At 41.7% G+C, this 25,023-nt stretch overlaps 1 protein-coding gene across 3 annotated transcripts in view; it reads left to right on the top strand.

The window, feature by feature from the left end:
• The first annotated feature begins 7,690 nt into the window (after window positions 1-7,690).
• The window catches only part of ube3a (ubiquitin protein ligase E3A), a 56,183-nt gene continuing 38,850 nt past the window's right edge, over window positions 7,691-25,023 (top strand). The window contains exons 1-3 of one of the 3 annotated variants that reach the window (XM_048532610.2): window positions 7,925-8,139; window positions 22,908-23,002; window positions 24,969-25,013. In XM_048532610.2, coding sequence (XP_048388567.1) covers window positions 25,012-25,013 — 2 coding nt within the window. In that variant the 5' untranslated portion in view covers window positions 7,925-8,139; window positions 22,908-23,002; window positions 24,969-25,011. Of the gene's footprint in view, window positions 8,140-10,655; window positions 10,770-22,907; window positions 23,003-24,968; window positions 25,014-25,023 lie in introns of all 3 variants that reach the window. The other 2 variants (XM_048532609.2, XM_048532608.2) reach the window with 2 other exon arrangements.

Below are 25,023 nucleotides of genomic sequence, written 5' to 3'. Positions count from 1 at the left end.
AGGTGGGAGGAAGGGATGGGTGAGAAGAAGAACAGGTTAGGGAGGCAGAGACAGGCTGGGCTGGTTTTGGGACGCAGTGGGGAGAGGGGATGAGCTGGGCTGGTTGTGTGATGCAGTGGGGGGAGGGGACGACCTGGGCTGGTTTTGGGATGCGGTGGGGGAAGGGAAGATTTTGAAGCTGGTGAAGTCCACATTGATACCATTAGGCTGCAGGGTTCCCAAACGGAATATGAGTTGCTGTTCCTGCAACCTTCGGGTGGCATCCTTGTGGCACTGCAGGAGGCCCATGATGGACATGTCATCTAAAGAATGGGAGGGGGAGTTAAAATGGTTTGCGACTGGGAGGTGCAGTTGTTTGTTGTGAACCGAATCTCCCTTTCCCCCATCGCATCCCAAAACCAGCCCAGTTCGTCCCCTCCCCCCACTGCATCCCAAAACCAGCCCAGCCTGTCTCTGCCTCTCCAACCTGTTCTTCCTCTCACCCATCCCTTCCTCCCACCTCAAGCCGCACCTCCATTTCCTACCTACTAACCTCATCCCACCTCCTTGACCTGTCCGTCTTCCCTGGACTGACCTATCCCCTCCCTACCTCCCCACCTATACTCTCCTCTCCACCTATCTTCTTTTCTCTCCATCTTCGGTCCACCTCCCCCTCTCTCCCTATTTATTCCAGAACCCTCACCCCATCCCCCTCTCTGATGAAGGGTCTAGGCCTGAGACGTCAGCTTTTGTGCTCCTGAGATGCTGCTTGGCCTGCCGTGTTCATCCAGCTACACACTTTGTTATCTTGGATTCTCCAGCCTCTGCAGTTCCCATTATCTCTGATACCAAAGGTAGTGGATGCTTCTGAGAGGATGCTGAGAAGGTTTACCAGGATGTTGCCTGGCCTAACGGGTTTATAGTTATGAGGGGAGGTTGGATAAACTCGGGATTGTTTTCACTGGAAAGACAAAGGTTGAGGGGTGACCTGAGAGAAGTCTACAAAATTATGAGAGACATAGACAGGGTGGATAGTCAGGTTTTTCTTTTCCCAGGGGAGAACAGGGCATAGTTTAAGGTGAGAGTGGGAAAGTTTCAAGGTGAAGTGTAGGTAAAATTTTTCAGGCCAAGATTGGTTGGCACCTGGAGGTGGTGGAAGCAGGCACACTAACAACATTTAAGGTATACCTTGATAGACACGTGGTTAATAAAAGCAAGTTTAAATAAGGACTAGGAAGCAACACAGGCTTGGTGGGCTGGGCCTGCTCCTGTCCAGTAGAACATAGAGAACATAGAACATAGAACAGTACAGCACAGAACAGGCCCTTCAGCCCACAATGTTGTGCCGACCATTGATCCTCATGGATGCACCCTCAAATTTCTGTGACCATATGCATGTCCAGCAGTCTCTTAAATGACCCCAATGACCTTGCTTCCACAACTGCTGCTGGCAACGCATTCCATGCTCTCACAACTCTCTGCGTAAAGAACCTGCCTCTGACATCCCCTCTATACTTTCCACCAACCAGCTTAAAACTATGACCCCTCGTGCTAGCCATTATTGTATTGTAGCCAGTATTGTATTGTATATCAGTCCACACATTCATCAAAAGATTGAACCATTAAAAACTTACATCAATAAGCCGGCTACTGCTGTAAAAAGTGGCTGCACCCTCTCCTTCACCCAACTCTGCTACACTTGCTGGATTTACCCTCTTTTCTGCTGCAAGAGAGAGAAGAAGATTCTAGAAGAAATGGATACTATCAGCAGATTTGCACCAGCTTTGCAGGCAGCAGCAATCTGACCAGCTGCTGGAAGATCTAAGCTGATATCCATCAGAAATGGTGTTAATCTGACGGCCTAGCTGTCTGAGTTTTCAGGCAGATGTAAAAGATACCAATTTTTGAAGAAGAGTGGGAGAATTCTCCCATGTAAGGCTATAAGAAATAGCTCCTTGAATCCGCTCTGCCATTCCATAGGATCATGGCTGTTCCAACCGTCTTCATATCCACTTTCTTGCTCTTTCCCCATAACCCTTGATTCTGATACAAATCAAGGATCTATCTGTCTCAGCCTTAAATACATATAAATACATAGCTCTCTGACTTCCCCCTCCCTGAGTGATCACATTATCTGTAGCTTGACCTCCAATTTATTGACTCTGAAACATAGTTGACATGAAGGGCTGAATAACATTCTTCTGCACTGTAACGATCCTGTGATTCTGAGCCAATTTTCCCTGAGCCTTTGGCTCTCAGTGAAAATATGTTTGCCATCAATCATACTGGTGCCCATGAGTCCCACAATCTCCCACACTGCAACTATAAGGCGTCACCTGCCCTGATACCCTTGTACATTTTAATGAACTAATTAATTATTTTCCAAAGTTTAAGAAATTTTAGTTAAAGTCTCCCCACCATCATTTACTGTACTAACTTTAACCTTAACACTACAAAAAACTTTATGACTTAAAATAAAACAAAACAGTGCCATCAGCAGCTTCTTACTTCCCTTTTGTTAGTGAATCCTAATTACTCATAAATTCTGAATAGATCTGTTTTGTCACAGATGTTAAGATCCTAGCTGATGGTACCACTGGACAAGTCAGATGTCAGAATGAAACCTGGCTTGATAATTTTTAAACATTTTTATTTACTGTGGTGGCCAGTTATTGAAACATTATCATTGAAACATGAGGCTGCAGAGTTTTTTTTAACAACTGAACACAACAGGCAAAATAAAGAACAGCTATCTTGATACAGAGCGTTTGAAAGATTTTGAAACGCACAGAAAAGCAAGGTCTCATCAGCTCACCAACAACATCACCTTACAATGATTGAAATTCAGAACAATACCCCTCTATATCAAATATTTAGCATTGATGTGGCTGATTCTTCCAGTTTTTCCCTGTGAATAGTGAAGTCTTCTTATGTGAAAACAGAGTATAGACTTTTCATCTCTTTAGGAAGCTGCAAATTTTTAACGAAACACTCCTGGTCTGAAAGTTGCACAAGCTAAACTTTTCTACTGCGGTAAATGCACTTCCATGATTTTTTTTACTCCTTTTATGACAGAAACTAGATTCATTGTTTGATCCCAGGCAGATTTGGTCCAAACTGCCCAAAGTTATCTGATCCTGGGTTCCTTAGCTAAAATCAGACTTTAATTTTCTTGAGCCAAAACCAAGCTAATGGTTCTCAATGTTTATCCCAACTGTTGTGGTATCTACAGTAGAAACAAATCGTCCACTAACGCTCAAGGAGTCCCTACTATCTGACAATACTAGATTAGGTTACCATGCCTGAAAAACTGTGTAATTTTGTTATATTGCTTTCTTAAACCTTCAGAAACATGATCAACTCCACTCATCACTATGTTAAAATTCAAATTCTAAAATTATATTAACTTACAGATACCTTTCATCACAAAGATGCTTCTGATCAAATATACCGTTGTTATAACACAAGTGCTCGACGACCCTCGTGCCTCTGTGCAGATTCTTGATTTTGAACTCTCAGCTTGTCCCCATGTTAGTTCTCTATTGTAACAGGACTTAGCAAATGGATCTTAAGAGGCCTGGATGCTTCCCACCAGTTGGGGGGCTGGCGGTGTGGGAGTAAGGCACAATTCACTTCAGGCACGGGGAGAGGATGGACAGAAGGTGAAACGACGTAAGTGGAGTCACATCTTTGAATCACTCCAGCCCCTCACCAGACTAAGCCTCAGTCGTAACAACCTCCACCCCCTCCCTACACCTCATGTCCCCAACAACTACCTTTCACATCAGGCTTCCCCTGATCCATCTTGTCCCACGCAGATCCCTTTAGTGCACTCCCATTTGGCTGCTTCAGGATTCTTACATGCCTTCTGGATTCCTTCTCTCAAGGGACTCCCTTGACCTCTTCTCTCCCACACACCGACACAATTCAATGTGACCCAATCCCTCAACTTTCAAAAGCATTACTTCTGCGAGCACTTGATTTTGTGAATATCAAAATACTGGTATTCAAGTTAAAATTAAAAACATCAAAAATGGAATGAGGAGTCAGAAACAATTTCAAATGAAAAGTCACAGAACCTTTAAAGCACAGACAAAATATCTTTTAGCCTGTCCCATCTGTTCTGGTCATCAAGCATCTTTCTAATCTGAAACGAAAGTAGAAAGTGCTGGAGAAATTCAGCAGGATTGGCAGCATAAGTGGAGACAGAAACAGAGTTAATGTTTTGATTCCAGTATGATTCTTCAGAACTAGTTCTTAGTTCTGAAGAAGAACCACATCAGACCTGAAATCTTGGCCCTGTTATTTTCTCTTCACAGATTAGATTAGATTCGATTCCCTACAGTGCAGAAACAGGCCCTTCAGCCCAACAAGTCCACACTGCCCTTTGGAGCATCCCACCCAAAACAATCCCCCTATAACCTACAGATCCCTGAAAACTACGGGCAATTTAGCATGGCCAGTCCACCTAGCCCGCACATCTTTGGACTGTGGGAGGAAGCTGGAGCATCCGGAGGAAACCCATGCAGACACAGGGAGAATGTGCAAACTCTGCACAGACAGTTACCCAAGGCTGGAATCGAACCCGGGTCCCCAGTGCTGTGAGGCTGCAGTGCTAACCACTGAGCCACCGTGCAGCCCCATGATGTAGAAGACCTGCTGAATTTTTCTAGCAATTTCTGCTTTTGTTTCTGATTTGGGTTATTTTTTGTTGAGTGAGGAAATCAGCAGGCCTGGTATTATCCGTGGGCAAGTGTGTGCAGGAGGGCTTCCTGACATAGTATGTAGATAGGCCAACAAGGGGCGAAGCCATATTAGATTTGGTACTGGGTAATGAGCCTGGTCAGGTGTTAGATTTGGAAGTAGGTGAGCACTTTGGTGATAACGATCACAATTCTGTTATGTTTACTTTAGTGATGGAAAGGGACAGGTGTATACCACTGGGCAAGAGTTATAGCTGGGGGAAAGGCAATTACGATGAGATTAGGCAAGATTTAGGGAGCATAGGATGGGAAAGGAAATTGCAGGGGATGGGCACATTAGAAATGTGGAGCTTATTTCAAGGAAAAGCTCCTGTGTGTCCAAGATAAATATGTACCTGTCAGGCAGGGAGGAAGCTGTAGAGTGCGGGAACCGTGGTTTACGAAGGAGGTGGAATCTCTGGTCAAGAGGAAGAAGAAGGCTTATGTTAGGATGAGATGTGAAGGCTCAGTTAGGGCACTTGAGGGCTACGAGATAGCCAGGAAAGACCTAAAGAGAGACCTCAGAAGAGCCAGGAGGAGACATGAGAAGTTGTTGGCAGATAGGATCAGGGTAAACCTGAAGGCTTTCTATAGGTATTTAAGGAATAAAAGAATGACGCAAGTAAGATTAGGCCCAGTCAAGGATAGTAGTGGTAAGTTGTGTGTGGAGTCAGATGAGATAGGGGAAGCGCTAAATGAATATTTTTCAACAGTATTCACTCTAGAAAACGACAATGTTGTCGAGGAGAATACTGAGATACAGGCTACTAGACTAGGTGGGATTGAGGTTCACAAGGAAGAGGTATTAGAAATCCTTCAGAGAGTGAAGATAGATAAGTCCCCTGGGATGGATGGGATTTATCCTCGGATCCTCTGGGAAGCCAGGGAGGAGATTGCCGAGCCTTTGGCATTGATCTTTAACTCGTCATTGTCTACATGAATAGTGCCAGATGACTGGAGGATAGCAAATGTGGTTCCCCTGTTCAAGAAGGGGAGTAGAGACAACCCTGGTAATTATAGACCAGTGAGCCTTACCTCAGTTGTTGATAAAGTGTGAGAAAAGGTTATAAGGGATAGGATTTATAATCATCTAGAAAAGAATAAATTGATTAGGGATAGTCAGCACGGTTTTGTGAAGGGAAGGTCGTGCCTCACAAACCTTATTGAGTTCTTTGAGAAGGTGACCAAACAGGTAGATGAGAGTAAACCGGTTGATGTGGTGTATATGGATTTCAGCAAGGCGTTCGATATGGTTCCCCACAATAGGCTATTGTACAAAATGCGGAGGAATGGAATTGTGGGAGATATAGCAGGTTGGATCAGAAATTGGCTTGCTGAAAGAAGACAGAGGGTGATAATTGATGGGAAATGTTCATCCTGGAGACCAGTTACTAGTAGTGTACCGCAAGGGTCGGTGTTGGGTTCACTGCTGTTTGTCATTTTTATAAATGACCTGGATGAGGGGGTAGAAGGATGGGTTAGCAAATTTGCAGACGACACTAAGGTCGGTGGAGTTGTGGATAGTAACGAAGGATGCTGTAGGTTGCAGAGAGGCATAGATAAGCTGCAGAGCTGGGCTGAGAGGTGGCAAATGGAGTTTAATGCAGACAAGTGTGAGGTGATGCGCTTTGGTAGGAGTAACCAGAAGGCAAAGTACAGGGCTAATGGTAACATTCTTAGTAGTGTAGATGAGCAGAGAGATCTCGGTGTCCACGTACACAGATCCTTGAAAGTTCCCACCCAGGTTGAAAGGGCGGTTAAGAAGGCATACAGTGTTTTAGCTTTTATTAATAGAGGGATCGAGTTCCGGAACCAAGAGGTTATGGTGAAGCTGTACAAAACTCTGGTGCGGCCGCACTTGTTGTATAGTGTACAGTTCTGGTCACCGCATTACAAGAAGGATGTGGAAGCTTTGGAAAGGGTGCAGAGGAGATTTACTAGTATGTTGCCTGGTATGGAGGGAAGGTCTTACGAGGAAAGGCTGAGGGACTTGAGGCTGTTTTCATTGGAGAGAAGAAGGTTGAGAGGTGACTTAATTGAAACATATAAAATAATCAGAGGGTTAGATAGGGTGGGTAGGGAGAGCCTTTTTCCTAGGATGGTGACAGCGAGCATGAGGGGACATAGCTTTAAATTGAGGGGTGAAAGATATAGGACAGATGTCAGAGGTAGTTTCTTTACTCAGAGAGTAGTAAGGGAATGGAACGCTTTGCCTGCAACAGTAGTAGATTCGCCAACTTTAGGTACATTTAAGTCATCATTGGATAAGCATATGGACGTACATGGAATAGTGTAGGTTAGATGGGCTTGAGATCGGTATGACAGGTCGGCACAACATTGAGGGCCGGAGGGCCTGTACTGTGCTGTAATGTTCTATGTTCTATGTTCTAAGGGTCGCCTGAAATGTTAACTCTACTTTCCCGTCACAGATGCTGCCAGACCTGCTGCGTTTGTGCATTTCTGCATGTGTTCCTGCAGAGTTTAACCTTTGATGATGACTATCTCTGAAAACTTACTCCTAGGCTGTTGGTTGGTTAGCTCAGTTGCTGGACAGCTGGTTTATAGGGTAGGGGAAGTCCTATACAGCCTGGGTTCAAGTCCTGCTGCTAGCTGAAGCTCCCATGAAGAACCCTCTTGCCTGAGGCATGAGAAGACCTTCATGTTAAGGTCTTTTTCTCTCTACGGCGGCTGCACCTTAATGACACAAAGTTGTGGCACAACTGGGGCTTTAACTAAGTGTGAAGCTGGATGAACACAGCAGGCCAAGGAACATGCTGCTTGGCCTGCTGTGTTCATCCAGCTTCACACTTTATTATCTTGGATTCTCCAGCATCTGCAGTTCCCATTATCTCTGGGGCTTTAACTATTTGAGTTGTGGGGAGGTGCTGCTCCTTTAAGAGACCGGATGAGCGAGGGGGCGGGGCGAAGAGGAATGGCAGTTGCCATGCGCGGCGCAGCGCAGTCTGGGAAAGCGCCAGCGGGTGAGTCGCCCTCACACCAAGATGGCGGACCGGGGAGGCCAGGAGGAGCGGAGGCTGCAGGAGCAGCAGCGACAAGAGCGAGGTCCGGGCCAACGGTGGTGTTAGAACAGCTGGGCACCGACACGACACGATAGGGGAGCGAACAGAATTCGTTGCCGCGCTTTTCTGCAGGGTAAAATCTGCCGGCGGGAAGCGGAGACTGGGAGTGAGCCGGACGCTCAGCCGCCGCCACCAGAGGAGAAGGCGACTCGTTTGCGAGGCCGGGGAGGGAAACATATAACCACACATACGCGTCCCTCCCACCTTGGAGGCCTGTCCGCACGCCGGCCCTTGGGACAGGAGCGGAAAAAGAAAAGCCCAGGCTGGAAGGCAACCCGCTTTCGTATGAATTCCGCCGAGGCCAGCTCGGAGTGTGCGCCACCAGCGGCGAACGCAAGGTCGGTGTTAGTTTAAAGCCAACGCACCATCCCCTTCTCCCCACCACTCCGACCCACAACCCTACCCCCACCCTGGTGACCAGGACTCAGGGCCTAGCCTTTTATCTCTGTTTCGCTTTCCTTAATACCAATACGTTTTGTCTGATTAGTTAGCTTCACGTTTTGTATGTCCTTTCGGCCAAATAGTGATTTTTTTTTAAAAAAATACGAATTTATTGGTTTTGATTTTTGTTTTGGTTAGGAACTTGTTTGTTTCCTTCCTAATCTCTCGAATTTAGTTTTCCCTTACCGCCCCCCCAAAGAAAGTTAACCTGTGTCATATCAGATCCTGGGTTCCTGCTCGGTTTCCTGCTGAAGGTGAGGCCCCCGAAAGTTGATTGGTTGCCCTTTGGCGGGTTGGCGAAAAGGGTTTGTTTTTGCTTTGATGGAAAAACAGTATTGAAAATGCTACTACGAATGTCACTATCCGTGCAGAGAAAACACAAGTTAATGATCCTTCATCGCAACTCGTGTAGATCTTGGACCTAATTGGTTAATGCTGTCTCCCACTTCAGATGCTGCCTGTCCTGTGGAGTATTTTCAGTGGTTTTTGTTCACCTTTCAAATTGTACTAGATGCTGAAAAATGTCTATTACATAGATATTCCAAGTTAGGCATTGTGAATGTGGTCAAATTCAACTTAAATTGAAAAAAATTAATGCATAGTGTACTTTTTTCCAGCAATAACATGCTGTTGCAGCTAAATTGGTTGTTGCAACTTACTGGAGGCTCTGCTATGTTTAATTGGAAATGAAAGTGAGCTATGCAGCAAGAGAATATGACACCCTGAGGTCAAGATATTCTGATTGAAAGGGGGGTGTTTGAGGTTGAAGTCCTTTGCAGTAATTTTCTAAAAATACTGGAGAAACTCAGCAAGTCTGGCAACATCTGTGGAGATGGAACAGTTAATGCTGTATACAGTTTGAGCCAATTATAACTGTCTTTCAGAACCTGAAGAATCATGTTGAAATTAAAATGTTATCTCTGTTTCTCTGTTCACAGATGCTGGTAAATCTGAGTTTCTCCGGCATATCTTGTTTATCTTTCATGTCTCCAGCATCCACAGTATTTTGCTTTTATTGAAGTTGTTTGCATATTGCTGACAAGTAGTGCATAGGGCCAGATTTAAAGGAGAGAGTTGATTGTATAAATTATGAACTATTAAGTTGTAATGATTTGACAAGATTGTAGTTTGTAAAGCCTATCATAATGAAATCTGATCTTTTAATGGGCTTTATAAATAGGTACTAAACAAAAGCAAACATTTTTATTGGTTCTGGTGTCCCTGGAATTAAGCTTGCTACACCATTTCAGAGGCATTTGAGTCAGTTATGTTGCTGTGGGTCTGAAGTTACGTTGGGCAGACAAGGTAAGGACAGCAGATTTCCTAAAAGAGATTAGTGAACCAGATGGGATTTTAACAACAAATGAGTCTGGTTATATGATTACCACTAGACTAGCTTCTAACTTCATATTTTTAGATTTAAATGTCAACCTGTACCAGATGTAATTTGAACCCATGTTCCCAGAACATTTAAAATCTAGGGATTCTGGATTACTATTATGTTTACATTATCACTGTGCAACCATTTCCCCAGAAGCTAAATTTGCCAAACCAACAAACAAAATTTCACTACTTATTATCATATGGTGGGAAAGGGTATTTGGGGATAGTGTGGTAGAACTGACTGGATTTCTCAGAATTGGCACAGATTCAGTGGCTTGAATCATCTCTTGTGATGACTGTTGTAATTTCAACTGGAAACGTTGATAAATTGTGTTGTTTACTTATTGCAAGTAGCTCAAGGTAACATATCTGTTAGCAGGCTTCTATTCTGTAAATTGGTTTATTTCTTTGGAATCATGTTTTGCTTACAGTGACTGCAGCAGTGTAAAGTATGAGTGACGTCTTTCCTGTTATCCAGTCAGTTCTACCAAGTTCTTGGACTTGTACAATTCTCCCTATCCAGGGGCATCAGTTGTTGTCCTCCGTCTTGTGATGAAGTGGAATTGCGGCCTGAACAGCGCACGAGTATCTGAACATCATCTTGAATATTGCATTGCCCCAGATAGCTTCAGGATTTAGTAAATCAATAATTTTAATAAAACTTGATTGAGAGCAGTGCTGTGCCAGTTGGGTTTTAATGATCATATGTAAATATTAACTTGTACTATCACTTGCTCAGTGAAAAATCTTTCTTTTGTTTTACATATAACAACATATAATACAAATGGAGTGATTATCTTCACAAAATGTAGATATTTCAGATTTGGGTTTGGTGCAAAGTGTAGAAAAATATAATCCGCAACAGGGATTTCTACCCAGATATGAAGTTTCTTTCTGTTGAAACATTGGTTGATCAAGTGGTATTATCTAACTAATTTATTGCAAGAGATTAGATTTATTTCTGAATTGGCCATAATGGTCATTCTGCTTGCCTTCAAAATAACTTTGCTATGAATTGTTCTGTATTTAGGTCGTAAACACAGTAGAGTTGCTACAGTTAGTTGGACTAGGGAGTTCTGATCACATACGTTTGCACAGACAAGACCAGAATACCTCAGATCGGCTCTCCAGATGGTGAAGTTATGTAAGTGTATCTCTTCCTTGGCTTAGCATCCCACAGACCAGGAATGTCTGAACTGTAAACTGGCTCTGCCGTTTAGTGCTAGAGGGACCACAGTTGCCGATGTTCCCAGGGTGACTTTAAGCAATTCATATAAACTATGAAAGAGTTGCTGTAGAGAGTAAACGAGATGGGTAATGGAATCAAACCAGAGTAAGATAAACATTGTCTGATGTTTCTTATTAAGTCTTTACATGTAATGCTGCAACAAATTCTCGGGTGGTATGCTGATTGTAAACAGCATTTTACCCATGGTTCTTAACTTATTTTAGTTTTCCAATATGTTAACACTTTGACTCTTCATACTGAGAAAAGTATTTATTGTATAGCATTATTAGTAGTAAACTTGAGAATGTAACCACAGTACACAAAACTATTTATACTGCGAGTTCTTATCATTTTCGACAATTGGATTTGATTCATTTTGTTAAATTTGAGTTGTTTGTCATCAGTGGATGAATAACCTTGCTTGAAGGTTGCATTGAAATGGATGAGACAACTTTTTTTGGTAAATGAAAGCTGAGAATTCAAGAACCTAAAAATAATTGAACGTGTGTTTGTTCCATATTAATGGTCAACTAATTTGGAGCTGGTTTCAATCCTACTAGTATTCCGTTCAAGGAGTGTTTAATGTGCCAGCAGACAAGACAGGTGGGCACATTTTTAGCATATACTGTTTGGTGAATCTGAAACAATCCCCTAAACCTGTTAGTTTAGAAACACTGCTTCAAAACTGGTGTGAGAATCTTCAGGGTAGAATTTTCACTAGTTTGTGCTGAGACCTGGTTGTAAAATTGGCCAAGTCAATGTGGAGGATTTTGGGATTTTAAAAGAAAGCTGCATCCTAAAAATACTTGAGATTGTGTTTTCATGATTTTTTCTGATTGAAAATGCAGTGCTCCCAAATTGGGTTGTGTTCACATAGCCAGGTTGTAATTGATTGACACTGCTGCCTGTGCTCGTTCTAGAAGACTCTTTAGGTTGCATCTGTTTCTTTTTAAGTTACATATTCTCATTTCTAGAGAATATTTGATGTACTAAAAAAAGCTGATTAGTGGATACCAATTAATCTAATCATTGATTCTACATAGTTTTTGTTGTTTTCTGTAATTTTTAACTTGAAGTAAAGATGCTTATCTTTGATAAATCCATTTTCATGAATAAAACTGAATGGACAGACCCAAGGGATATATTTTCATAGGTCAGGAAAGTGCAAAGTAGGTTCTGTTACAACACCCAATTGTGTGGTTTTTGGAATTTTGAGGTTACATGGGTGCATCCCAGCAAGAAAAGCTAATTTATCTTTTGGGGTCAGCATGGTAGCACAGTGGTTAGCACTGCTGCGTCACAGCACCAGGGCAACTGTCTGTGTGGAGTTTGCACATTCTCCCTGTGTCTGTGTGGTTCCCTCCCACAATCCAAAGATGTGCAGGTTAGGTGGATTGGCCATGCTAAATTGCCTGTAGTGTTCAGGGATGTGCAGATTAGGTGGGTTATGGGGGAAATTGGTCTGGGTGACATGCAGTGAGGTTTGGTGTGGACTTGTTGAGCCAAAGGGCCTGTTTCCACACTGTCTGTATTCTATGAAGAATTTGAACTGTATTGTGACCAATACACGCTCTCTAGATTGCATCCAAAGTGAAACATATTCCCCTTTAGACTTGCTAACACGGTATGGAGCTGGAGGGACTCAGTGGGCCAGACAACAGAGGAGCAGAAAAGTTGACATTTCGGGTTGGGACCCTTCTTCAGAAAATGTTCTGAACAACTTTCGTGCTCATCTGATGCTGCCTGGCCAGCTGTGTTCCTCCTGCTCCATACTGTTATCGCTGAATCCAGCATCTACAGTTCTTGCTACCCCTTAGACCTGAAATGGTTTTCTGTAGCTTTCCATATTAAAATGTTATACTGAAGTACTTTGGAATCAGGAACCTGAAATAAAGCAGTACTGTAACTTTTTTGAGAACGCAACTTATTTTGGAACAAGCAATTTTAGAATCATAGAATCTCTGCTGTGCGAAAGGAGAGCATTTAGTCCATCAAGTCCCCACCATTTGGACTGTTTATTGCCATGTTGCCATCATATACCTTAAATAGTACAGGCCTGGTGACAATTCGTGTGTGCATTGTTTTCAGACCCCATGACCACACTATGAAATGTCTCTAGTAAGCCTTATCAAATGTTTTTGAACAGCATTTGAACTATCAAACAGTTCATTAGGAGTATGAAAATGTACAGGATCATAAAATGACAATATAGTCTACCCGGTTGGTCCTGTTGTCTAGATAATATCTTCCCACCGTATTGCCTTTATGCCACATAATAACTTGCAGTGAAAGTTGCATACATTAATAATGCTCCCATGAATCTGTTGACCTTAACTTAGATGGTAGAGTTCATAGATTTGGAAGGAGTTGTTGACAGAGCCTTGACAATTAACTTCATCTTGCATCAGTGGTAGGGGGGTTGCTGAGTGAATGTTTAAGGTAATGGTTGAGGTGTTCCTGAAGTGAGCAGGACCATTGTTGTACGAAGCAACTTGAACACATGCAATGGAAAACAAGACAAAGAAATAAAGTTAATACAGGGGCTGTCTTATATTGTTGCTCGTGAATGTACTTTATGGATATTGAACTAGTTGAGAATTTTCTCATGCTAGATGATTGCTTACAAATGATCTGAAATATTCATGTGTTGTCACTCAGGATTCCCTAATTCCACTTACTTGGCAATTGTAATTTGAGATACAGTACTCTTGTGTTATGCTGCTCTTACTAGTGGCAACGTAGTCTAAATTACTTAACTAAACAAAATGAATTCCACAAATAAAGGTAGAACAGAACGCAGAACCAGCACCATAATCCTTTATGGGAATTTACAGTTTGAGGCTTTAATGTATTAGTGCATATTTGGCGCAGTGCATTTTTAAAATGCAGTTCAGTTTTAAATGCAATGCATTCTGATGCCTTGAAATCAGTTCTGATATACAGAATATGCTAAGCTGGACTAAATAAAGAAAAATAAATAATCAGAAGTTTGGTTCCTAGTGTGCTTAAAATTTTGCATGCTAATTTACAGCCTACTCATAATCTGTGTACATAATGATGGACACAAGGTACTGGCAGAAGTTCATTTGAATTGTTACAGAAGTTTAGATACTCCCAGCAGTGTAAAACAGCAAGCATGATGTCAATGAAAATTTCCTCTGTTTTTCACTGAACATTTGTATCATGGTGGTATTCTGGCAGAGCATCAAAAAAAATTCCTGGTTTTTAACGAAATAATGGGAGGAAAAATTAATTGATTTAGCAATGCCTCAAAAAGCATCACTTGGAGCTGAAATGCAGAAAACGGTGCACCTTCGTGTCAGACACCTGTATCCACTTGAATGTCAATTCCCATTCGTTGCAGTTCTTTCTGCTTGCCTGGTAGAGTTACTAGATTATACTTTGGTTTGTTTCTCACTTCGTTACTCACTTATTCAGATATTGCCAAAGGAATGACCTAAAGAATAAAGACTGTTTAATAGGCAATGTTTAGTTTTTAACTTGAGCTGTAATAGATTGTCTTGATTCTGAAATTTTCAGGAAATTAGTTATTCTCTGACACCATGGGGTTAGAGTCACTTCTAACTTACTTGGATTTAGCCATTTATAGGAACGTGGCTGTATCCTCATTGTAGGCCAGAACTTAAATATCAGCATTCCAGAACCTGCATGATATTTGGCTCCAGATACAACATGAGCCTCCCTGTAGGAAATCTGTCAGGAACTTCCAGAATTTGGATTTTGTTTAATGTTTATACACAGTTAAGTCCTGCTTATGTTTGCATCCTGAGTATTTCAAGTTACAGATGTACAGTTTTTGAGGTCTTACAGCTGAACTAGAAGGAATGGGCACTTCAAATGCTGTAATTTGGCTTAATTTTAATGAGTATTGTTGCTTCAGGTAAGCAAAAGTGGGCCATGCACAGACCCTGAATGGGCACTTAGCAAGCCATTACTGGCCAGCTAATAAATGAGCCAGGGACCTCCAGCCTTGTCTCCTGAACCCTTAAGGGGTAGTCAGGCACTCATTAGGGTGAAAGGAAGTTTTTTTTTAAGATTTGACTTGATGAAACTAAAATTGCATTGTTCCTGGTGTTATACTTTTGAGTATCATATATTTTGTTGAATTTAAATGTGTTTTGGCTATTAATCTATCTTTCCTGGTGCTGAGTATCAATAGTGTGGATTTATGAAGTTAAAACGTTATCTGTTGAGAACACATACCAGTTACGTGCCTGACCTGTTGAGTCTTGTAGAAATTTTTTTTAGTTGCAATTGCTGCTCTACAGCAACTTGCATTGTGTTGCTGGCATATGGATTCACAGCTATGTAGAAATACTGTGCAAAAGAAACACCAGCTTATGTGCGCCGTGTAAGATCAGTTCTGCAATATATATGTAAGAGCATGAGTTAACTTCAGTGAGTCGTCATATTTAGGTAGTTTGTGCATCTTAATTTATAAACTGTCTGTAATCTTGACTCTGTCTTTTTCCAGATTGTTGTTCAACTAATTAAAACTTAACTGCGAAGGTAGGGAGATTCAAAAGGAATTTAATCTGCCTCCTTGCTATGGAATTCATAATTTTATTGCTGCTGGTAAAATCTCCCTACCAACGTGCATTGTTCTTCCCTACCCCCCACCCATTTCTGCCTAGAGTTTTAAAATAAGCTGGATTCCTTGTATTTTGTGATGCTTCAAAACCAATTTCTTTGCTAGATTCATTTGAAATCCTGTCACTAACAAATGTAGATTATGCAGTGCATTATGAGGTGATCTCATTTGTACCTCTAAAATTGTGAGCAGTGTCTTCAGTTTTAACAAAAATGTGCAATTTGGGGTGCAATGTATAAACTATAAAGTGAATCTCTTAAGGAAGAGAACAGAAAGTTAAGCAAAGATTATCAGCTAGCCCCAAATCAGGAAACCCGTTACAGTGAATCCCACATAGTACCAGTTGACTATCAATCAGGAACAATATAAAGAGCACTGGCTTCCCAATGTATGGGAGCAAGGTCAGTAGGATCATTGAGAGAAACAGCAGACAGGGCAGCTGGCACTTGGAATAGACAGTGGCTGCACTGAAGCTTAAAGAAGAGACATAGGGATCAAGAGCTGGAGAAATACATTTGCAATTTTGTTTAGCAGAGGTAGCTGACTCACTGGTAACAATTACTTTGAGTAAGCAAGTTGATTTCAAGGCCATTGATAACAGTTTGGAGCTGGAGGAACACAGCAGGCCAGGCATCATCAGAGGAGCAAGAAAGCTGACATTTTGGGTCAGGACTGATCCTTGAGGTTGTCACATTGGAGGTGACTTTGGAAAGGTATTCAATCAAGGCATCACCTGCTCAGTTGGCTGAAAATGAAAATGACCCTATGGTGGTGTTAAAGAAAAACGAGATTATTCGTGATGCCTGGCCAATATTTAGGTTTACTGGTAGGTTGAAGCATGATTCAGTGCTGCTTGTGAGACTGCCCTATGAACGTTTCTTGTTGAGTATTATTGGTTGTAAAGCACTGGCTTGTCCGCAGGGTGTGAATGTTCTATTTATTTTTTCATACTACTCTTTAAAGCACAGGCTCTGAGTCCAAGAAGTGCCTGTCTCCATGCTGTATGACTCTGACTTACTTACTCATTGGGTCCTGCTGCAAAAGCCATCTGTATTTTGTCTCACCTTTCCACAATTTTGCTTTTACCAGCTGTTCTCCTTGTGCTACAGGAAATGAACTTTGTGTTGTGTTCCAATCTTTGAAGGTCAGGATTTCACAATACAAACGTTGACTGACTGCTGTTGAGACTACCACTTGGTTCTGGCTATGAGAGACTAACATTTAGGTCATAGATCAAAAAAGTCAAAACAGTATAGACGTTGGGAGAATAAGACCATTGACCGATTGGCACAATTGTAGATATGTAGAAACTGCACCTGTGTTTTGCTAAATCTTTCTTGGTGTTTAAGTTGGCCATTTGGCATGGCAGGAACAACATTATTACAATGCCTTATACTGTGTTTACCATCAGGTTGCCAGATGGCATGTTGACTCTTCCATTAGAGAAAATACTGCATTAAAACCATGAATTCCCATCTTTGTGAATTTGTTTTGCAAAGCTTTTGAAAACTGATAAATAGTAAGTGTTCTGGCATCTGTAGTTGTAACCATGGCAGAACTGTTGGTGTTTAGTATTAATCCAACAATGGAACTGACAGCAACCCATAGCATCTGTGCAGGTACATTTGAATGTGATTCTAAAAATGATCTGTTTGTTCTTTTCTTTCGGTGCATTATTGAAATCCTTGCAGATGGCCTTTCTTTAGAAATTAATCAATTGATGAGAACCTTCCCTTTTTTGCAATGTAATATGTCTGTCAAAAGGACCCTGAAGAAGTTAGGCACTTGAAAAGGGATGCAACTGTATGGCATCCTAAGTCATAATTATTACCAAAGAACCTCTCTTGCCCTGGGACAGTAAGTTGTGAAATGTCATTTTTTTTCCATTATGATCTGTATTTTTGTACTAAACTACTTTAATAATTGCAATTTTAGACTAATCTGTATTTAGCTGTCTGTTTTTCTCCAGAAAGGTTGATCAGTACTTTTTTGCTCCGGATTTGCAGTCTGTGGCAATACTTAACTGTGACTGCCTAAACATAAACCTGCGTGGTGATGTCAGTGCTGCGTCCCCTTCAATTAATGTGAAATCCATACCACAAGTATTGCTCAATCTTTCTGGGCAACTTTCTTTGAAGTCCATGACAAATGCCATTCCTATGCCTCCATCTTTGGAGCCACTGGCATTGTATTTAAAGTCTCTCACCAGATATTGTTGGAGCTTAATCTAGTCATTTGAATTATTATTGTATTTTTAACAATAACTTTTCCATTTTTGTTTAATTACATTGTAAGTTCCCATTTGCTGATTGAATTCCGCAATAAGGTGAGGCACATACACAGTATCTTCACTGTGTTAATCTACAGTGGATGGCATAAATCATTAAAAGTTTTGAGTACAGTGGACAAAGCAGTCTTAACTTACCAAATTGAACCATACAATTGTGAAGAAACAGTTGAATGACAGAATTTGGAAAGTAGTTCACTGCTATATAGTTTTGTTTTTTTTCTGCGACAAAATTGTGTTAAACACAAGCCATGCATCTCCTGGAATATGCATTCACGTACATTCGAGAAAGGATGGTAGTCTTTTCTAGTTATAAAGATCTTGTGTGAAACCCATCTTGTTGGTGCTGGTTGACTGAGTTGAGCAACAGAACTTCAGAGCAGTCTGGCAGCCGGGCAGTGTACGGAGTCCACTTGAGTTTCTGGTTACTTGTAAGCCCAGACGTTCATAGTGGAGAATGATGGTAAGACAATTGAATGTCAAGGGGCAATGATTAGATTGTCCATCTCCAATAAAGAGACATTGGCTGGCATTCGCATGGTGTGAATATTATTTGTCACTTGTCAGCCCAAGCCTGGATATTGTCCACTTATTGTTGCAATTGAATATGGATGGCTTTCGTGTCTGAGCAGTCACAAATGGTGCTGAACATTTTGCAATCATTGGTGAATTCCCCCACCTGTCACCTTTTTGATGGATGGAAGGTTATTGAAGCAGCTGATGATAGTTAGACCTAGGACATTTGCCTCAGGAATTCCTACAGAGAGATCCCAGAGTTGAATTGACTGACTTCCAACAACCACAGCCATTTTTATATGTGCGGGGTATAACTCCAACCAGTGCAGAGTCTGCCCCCAATACCCATTGAATCTTGATGCCACATTGAGTCAAATATGGTCTTGATATCTGTGGCTAACACTCTCACTTCACCTCTGGAATTCACCTCTTTTGCCCATGTTTGAACCAAGGCTATAATGATGTCAGAAGCTCTGTGGTCCTGGTGGAATCCTGGTGTTGCTGTGCAAGTGCTGCTTGATAACACTGACATCTTCCATCACCTTACTGGTAATAAAAAGTAGAATGGTCAGCAGTTGAACAGGTTGGATTTGATCTGTTTATGTACAAAACATACCTGGGCAATTTTCCGCTTTGTCAGGTTGATGCTAGTATTATAATTGTGCTGGAAGAACTCAATGGGAGTGGCAAGTTCTGAAACACTAGTCTTCAATGCCATTGTCACAATGTTATCGGGGTCTGTAGCCTTTGCAGTACCCTATGTCTCCAAACATTCCTTGATAGCACGTGGAGTGAATCAGATTTACTGAAGTCCTATCTTTTAATGCTGGAGCCCCCAGGAGGAAGTCAAGATGGATTGTCGTCCTGGCAATTCTGGTTGAAGATCAGAGCGAATGCCTGAACCTTTTTCTTTTGCACTAATGTGTTGGGCTCTTTCATCATTGGGAATGGGGATATTTATGGAGCTTTTTCCAATGAATTGTTTGTCCATTACCATTCACAGCTGGATGTGGCTGGACTGCCAAGCTTAGTTCTGATCTCTTGGTTGTTTGATCGCTTAGTACTACCTATCACCTACTGTTTATTTTACTTGGCATGCAAGTAGTTCAGTTTTGTAACTTCATCTCAGGTTGACACCTTATTTTTAGCTGTGTCTGATGCTGTTGCTGGCATGATCACCTGTAATTTCCATTGAACTAGTTTGATCCCCTGGGTTGAGTAGGGATATGGTGGATCATGAGTTTGCACGTTGTACTGGCATACAGTTCTGCTGATGCCCCACAGCACCTCATGCTGCCCAGTCATTGGTTAGAAGTCTGTCCTACTCAACACTGTGACATTACCAAACAATGCAGTGGAGGGACTGTGCTGTGGCCACTCTTCATGAAACTATCATGGACAGATCCACCAGCACCAAACAGATAGGTAAGGATGAGGTTGAGTCTGTTTCTTCCCTCTTGGTTCTCTCCACCTGCTGCTGCTATGCCCTTTTAGGATCTGAGCAGCTTGGTTTGCTGTGCTGCTGCCAAGCCAGTGTTGGTGACGGGTGTTGAAATACCCCACCTAGAATACACTTCGGCTCTTACCATCGATTATGCTTCCTCCAAGTGAGTGTTACTTAACCCAGAGGAATACTGATCCTTCAGCTGTGGAAGGACGATATGTGTAATCGGGAGGTTCTCCTGCCCAAGTTTGACCTGAAGCTATGAGACTTGATCGGGTCTGGAATTAGTGTTGATGGCTGTCTCATTTCGGTTCTTTCTTGAGACTTTGTAATTGACACAGCTGGTTGGCCTAGCAAGCCAATTTGGAAGGCAGTTGAGAGTGAACCACATTGCTGTAGCTCTGGAGTGAAATGTAGGCAAGACCAAACAGATGACTTTCCTTGAAAGACATTAGTATGCCAAGCGAACTTTTCGGACAATTGACAGTGATTTCAGTCATCATTCAATTCCAGATATTTTCTGTTGAATTCAAATTCCACTATCTGCCATGATGGGATGTGAACACAGATATTTAGCTTTAGAATCATGGAATACCTGCAGTGGGGAAATAGGCCATTCAGCCCATCTAGTTTACACTGCCCCTCCAAAGAGCGTCCCACTCAGACCCAACCCCATACTCTGTCCCTCTAATCCTGCATTCCCATGGCTAATTCACCTAACGTACACATTCCTGGACACTAGACAACACAATGTGGCCAATCCATCTGACTTGCACATCTTTGGACTTCCTTCGAGCAACAAAGGTTGAAAGGTGATTTGATAGAGTTGTCAAAATGATCAGAGGTATGTACAAAGTGCACAGCCAGAGACTTTTTCCAAGGATGGAGGTAGCTATTACAAGGGAGCATCGTTTTAAAGTAAGTGGAGGTAGGTATAGGAGAGACGTCAAGAGGTAGGTTCTTCCCTCAGTGGTCGGGGCGTGGAATGCGTTGCCGGAGAGGCTAGTGGAGTCGACCTCATTAGGGGCATTTAAGTGGCTATTAGATTGGCATATGGATGATAGTGTAAGGTGGGAATGGAGGTTAGGTAGAATTTAGGATAGGGTAAAAAGTGCGGCACGACATAGTGGGCCGAAGGGCCTGTACTATGCTGTACTGTTCTATGTTTGGTTTGCCCAGGTCAAGGTTCAAATTTTTCTTCAAATTTGAAGAGATTAGGACTAGATTGGGAATAAAGCAGTTTAAGTCTTCTTATCACCCCCAATCTAAAGGTTGTAAGAGAATGCTTACTTTCCCCTTTTGTCTTCTGGGGATGGTCGTGTTTTGGCGGGCAGGGGGGTGGTGGTGGGGGGTACAGGCAGGCAAAGGTGAGAAGAGAAGGGGAAGCTCTGTTGGTTAGAGTTGTAACTGGCACATTGGAACAGGTTTGTAGTTGCTGGAGGTTAGTCATCTCAGCTCCAGGCCATGCCTGCAAGAGTTCCTTGTAGTAATCTAGGCTCAATCATCTTCAGCTGCATTATTTAAAAACCTCCCCTCAATCATATGGTCAGAAGTGATTTGCTGAGAAACCATTCATGACAATCGGATGTTAAGGCAGTCCATGTCCAAATGAGCAAGATCTGGACAGAATCCAGATTTGGGTTGGTAAGTAGTAAGTGGCAAGTTACAGTCACATGTCTCGAATGACTAGCAATGACCATCTCCAATAACAAACAGCCTAAATGTTGCTTCCTGACATTCAGTTGTATTATCATCACTCAATACCCCACAATTAAAATCCTAGGGGTGTTACTTTGACCAAAAAATGAACTGGACTAGTTGTGCAAACACAATAGCTACAACCGCAAGTCAGATGATAAGAATGCTGCAGCAAGTAAACTACTTCCTGACTTCCAGAGCCTGTCCAAGGCACAAACCAGGAGCTTGGTGGAATGCTCCCCACTTGCCTGTACAACTCCCAACAAAACTCAAGCTTGACACCATTCTGAACTTGGTAGCCACCACTGATCTTCAGTAGCAGTTTGTGTCCAATCTACAAGATGTACCGCAGAAATTCACCAAAGATCCTTGTACAGCACCTTCCACATCCACAATCGTTACCATTTTGAAGGAGGAGGGCAACAGACATGGGAGCACCCCTGCTGCAAATTCCCCTCCAAACCATGCACCGTCCTGATTTAGAAGTATAATTCAATTTCTTGAGTGTCATTGGGCCCAAATCCTGGAATTCCCCCTGTAATGCTTTGTAGCTGTACCTAGAGCTCAAGGACTTGTATCCTAGAGCACAAGGACTTGTATAGCAGTTGAAGAAGGCAACTCAGGGCCAGTGAGTAATGGGCAATAAATGCTGGCATGGCTAGTGATGCCCATGTCCTGCAAACAAATTCATTTTTATAAAGTGACTGCACTTCAAAAACTACATTAGGATACTTGCTGTGAATCACTTTAAAGCATAGTAATGTTGCAAAAGGAGTCTCAAAATCGATCAAATATTCAGCTAACCAAGATTAGTTTTTAGAATAATTGTCTAACGCAAGCATCTTTTTGTGATATGGATATTATTAGCGATGTTGCCTAATTCTATTTGAATGTTAAAAATTGATTTTCTTAATAGTTAAGTGATTGCGATCTAAAGTTAAAGTAATGTATGCAAAGTAAGATTTTGATCCAGAGATAAATAGTTGAGCTTGTATATAAAGGACAAAAGCAAATCGTTAAGACCTAACAATTTGTCACCAGATACCATTAATCCTCTACCCCAGCAAATAATGCAGCATGATTTTTTTTTTTGTTCGGGTTTCTTCTGCTTTTGAAATATCTTGTAAGTGACAGAGCCAAAGCTAATGTCAGTTTAAATTTTGGAAATTTTGCAGTTGATTTGTAGCAAAAGATTAAATGTACAGATCTGTAAAAATCAGTATCTTTTTCTGTCATGTTAAAATATTCTAATTTGGCAAGTTTCACAGGATTTGCCAGAAATTCAAAACTGGTTTGGCTAAATGGACACACTCCTGAAATCTTTGAAATCCAAGTTGGTTACATCTTCTAGAGCAATTGTTTTCTCAGTCTCTCGAGCACAACTACCTCATTTGGCAAACTGCATCTTATGATACAGCCTCTCTCGCATGATGACTCCCTGGCGCTCGTGCGCGTGTGCACACAAATATAATTGTTCCTCTGGTTCTTTTTGCCTAGCCACTTCTTCATTCCTGCCCTTGCTGGTTGTGCAGTCTGCTCTTCAATTCTGCTTTATCCACAAGACTTACGTTGAAGCCTCACCTGCAGTGGAGGTGTGTAATGCTGTCACTGAACAGGTTGAGTAAAACGTATCTAGAATTCTTTCCAAGAATTCACTCCTTGAAATCCTCAACCTGCTCACTTTTCCTTTGAGACCCTTTTAGCCCCATTGCCAATCAGGCTTTACGTCACTTTAGGTTCTGTTTTTCTAATGCTTTGAAAATAAGTGTGCTGGAGCATTTTTCTTTGATAAACCCACCATTGTGAACTGCAGATTTACAATTCAGTCATGTTTTAGCTGTCTAGCAATCATGCTTAATAAAGTGATCTCTTCATTGTTTTGATTATTACCATCTTCTCATAAAATCCTTGTAAAAGCCATTATTTTCTCCATGGTATTTCTGCCATGCACTTTCATTTTTACAAACCTGTGGTACACACTTCTAGGCACTAATACTTTCCCCTTGGCTGTTACTGTCGATTAAAGGGTGGGGAGATTAGAGACAAAGGTAACACTTGACCAAGGTTGAGATTTGGGACAACGTGACATGTAGTGAGGACAGCTGGGCCTGGGAAAAATTGAGAACCAGGATAGAGTGGAAAAAAAGCAAGGTCAGAGACTGGGTAAAGGAAACAAATGTATTTGTTTTGCAAATATGCTACAAATGGCTCTTGAACTAGCCATGTTACCTTTTGATGTTTAAAACCTGTGTAAAATTAGAAATGTATGCAGAAATAATTGGGAATTGCTTCCACCCAGTACACATTGTGCTGTGACACTGGGCATCCACATTTTTAACATTGCATTATAGTATATGGTAACTAGGACTTAACCTCACTTGACAGCTCCTTCAATACCAAGGCCATTACTAAGACATTTGTAAGGTCAAACATTGACTTAATATTGCCTTTGGAGGAAAATTACATTCTGAATAATTGACTGCAAGGTTGCCAGCCATAAAAGACATGGTTTAGATTTTTCAGATTGTAGCTAAAGGCTTTGCATTTTTAATCACTGGGATTAGAAGGATGGGTCATTCGGTACTTAAAACAACACAGGTCTGCAGTTAAGTGTTGAAAAAGTAGAGCAGTACTATCACTTTAGAATTTGGAATGATCTAGATTTCACATCCCACTGCAATCCAGTTATACAGCTAGACAAAACCAATTGCCGCAGGTCTTAGTCATCAAGTGCTTTCTGCAACAATTGGAGTTAAATAACAATATGCAACTTGGATGCTAACTATGAAATCCATCAATTGAACCATACCAGAATGCAGAAAATTAATGGTAACATGCTTTTGGAAATAAAATGTAAAAGACTGAATACCTGATGGTTGGGCTGTATTAAAATAGATTTTAGCCAGACTGCCCCTGACCACGGCCTGAATTTGATGATTGTGCTGTAACACAAGTTGGTGTTTTCAGTACTGGATGTGTTGAGAACCACATTTTTTAAAAAAAAATTCTTGAATCAGTAAATTCAGCTGAAGGGTTAAGGACTGCATCACAGAGTGCGAGAAAAGGTGATGGATTTTATTTCAAAGCTGGTGTTTTCTTGAAATGTAGGCAAAATTGGTCTGTTTTGATTGGGAGCTCATTTCAGCAACACATCTAGTTGCTTCCAGAGAGTCCCCTCTGTCTCCTGATTTGCTACCTTCCAATCCATATACTCACAAGGTCAGTCCCTGCTCTTCCTCCTTTTCTATTTCCTGTTGTCTTATCCAGTCTGCCTTGGTAAACCAATTGCACAACCCTTCACAGCTCATTGGAGTGGTTTCTGAATTTTTCTCTTGTTACCCACAAGAAGTATGTGCCCCCATCCTCCTCGGATAATGACACTATATGTTTTAATCTGCATTTCCAGTGATCATGGATGTTAAGTGCTCTGAAATCTGTCTGCTGCTCAGTTATACTGTGCCCTAGCATTATCTACTCTAACAAAGCAGCTTGCTTGTGGCTGATAGTTATTCTCAGGATATGCTCATCTAGTAACGACATTGTTTCTTTTAATTGCAGTGCACAGGGAGAACCTCTAGCAAAAAACCACACAGCAAGCCGAATGTGAGTTACT

This window comes from Stegostoma tigrinum, chromosome 6 (genome assembly GCF_030684315.1).
Source record: "Stegostoma tigrinum isolate sSteTig4 chromosome 6, sSteTig4.hap1, whole genome shotgun sequence".
NCBI classification, from domain to species: Eukaryota; Metazoa; Chordata; class Chondrichthyes; order Orectolobiformes; family Stegostomatidae; genus Stegostoma; species Stegostoma tigrinum.
This window is presented reverse-complemented; position numbering and strand designations above follow the sequence as displayed.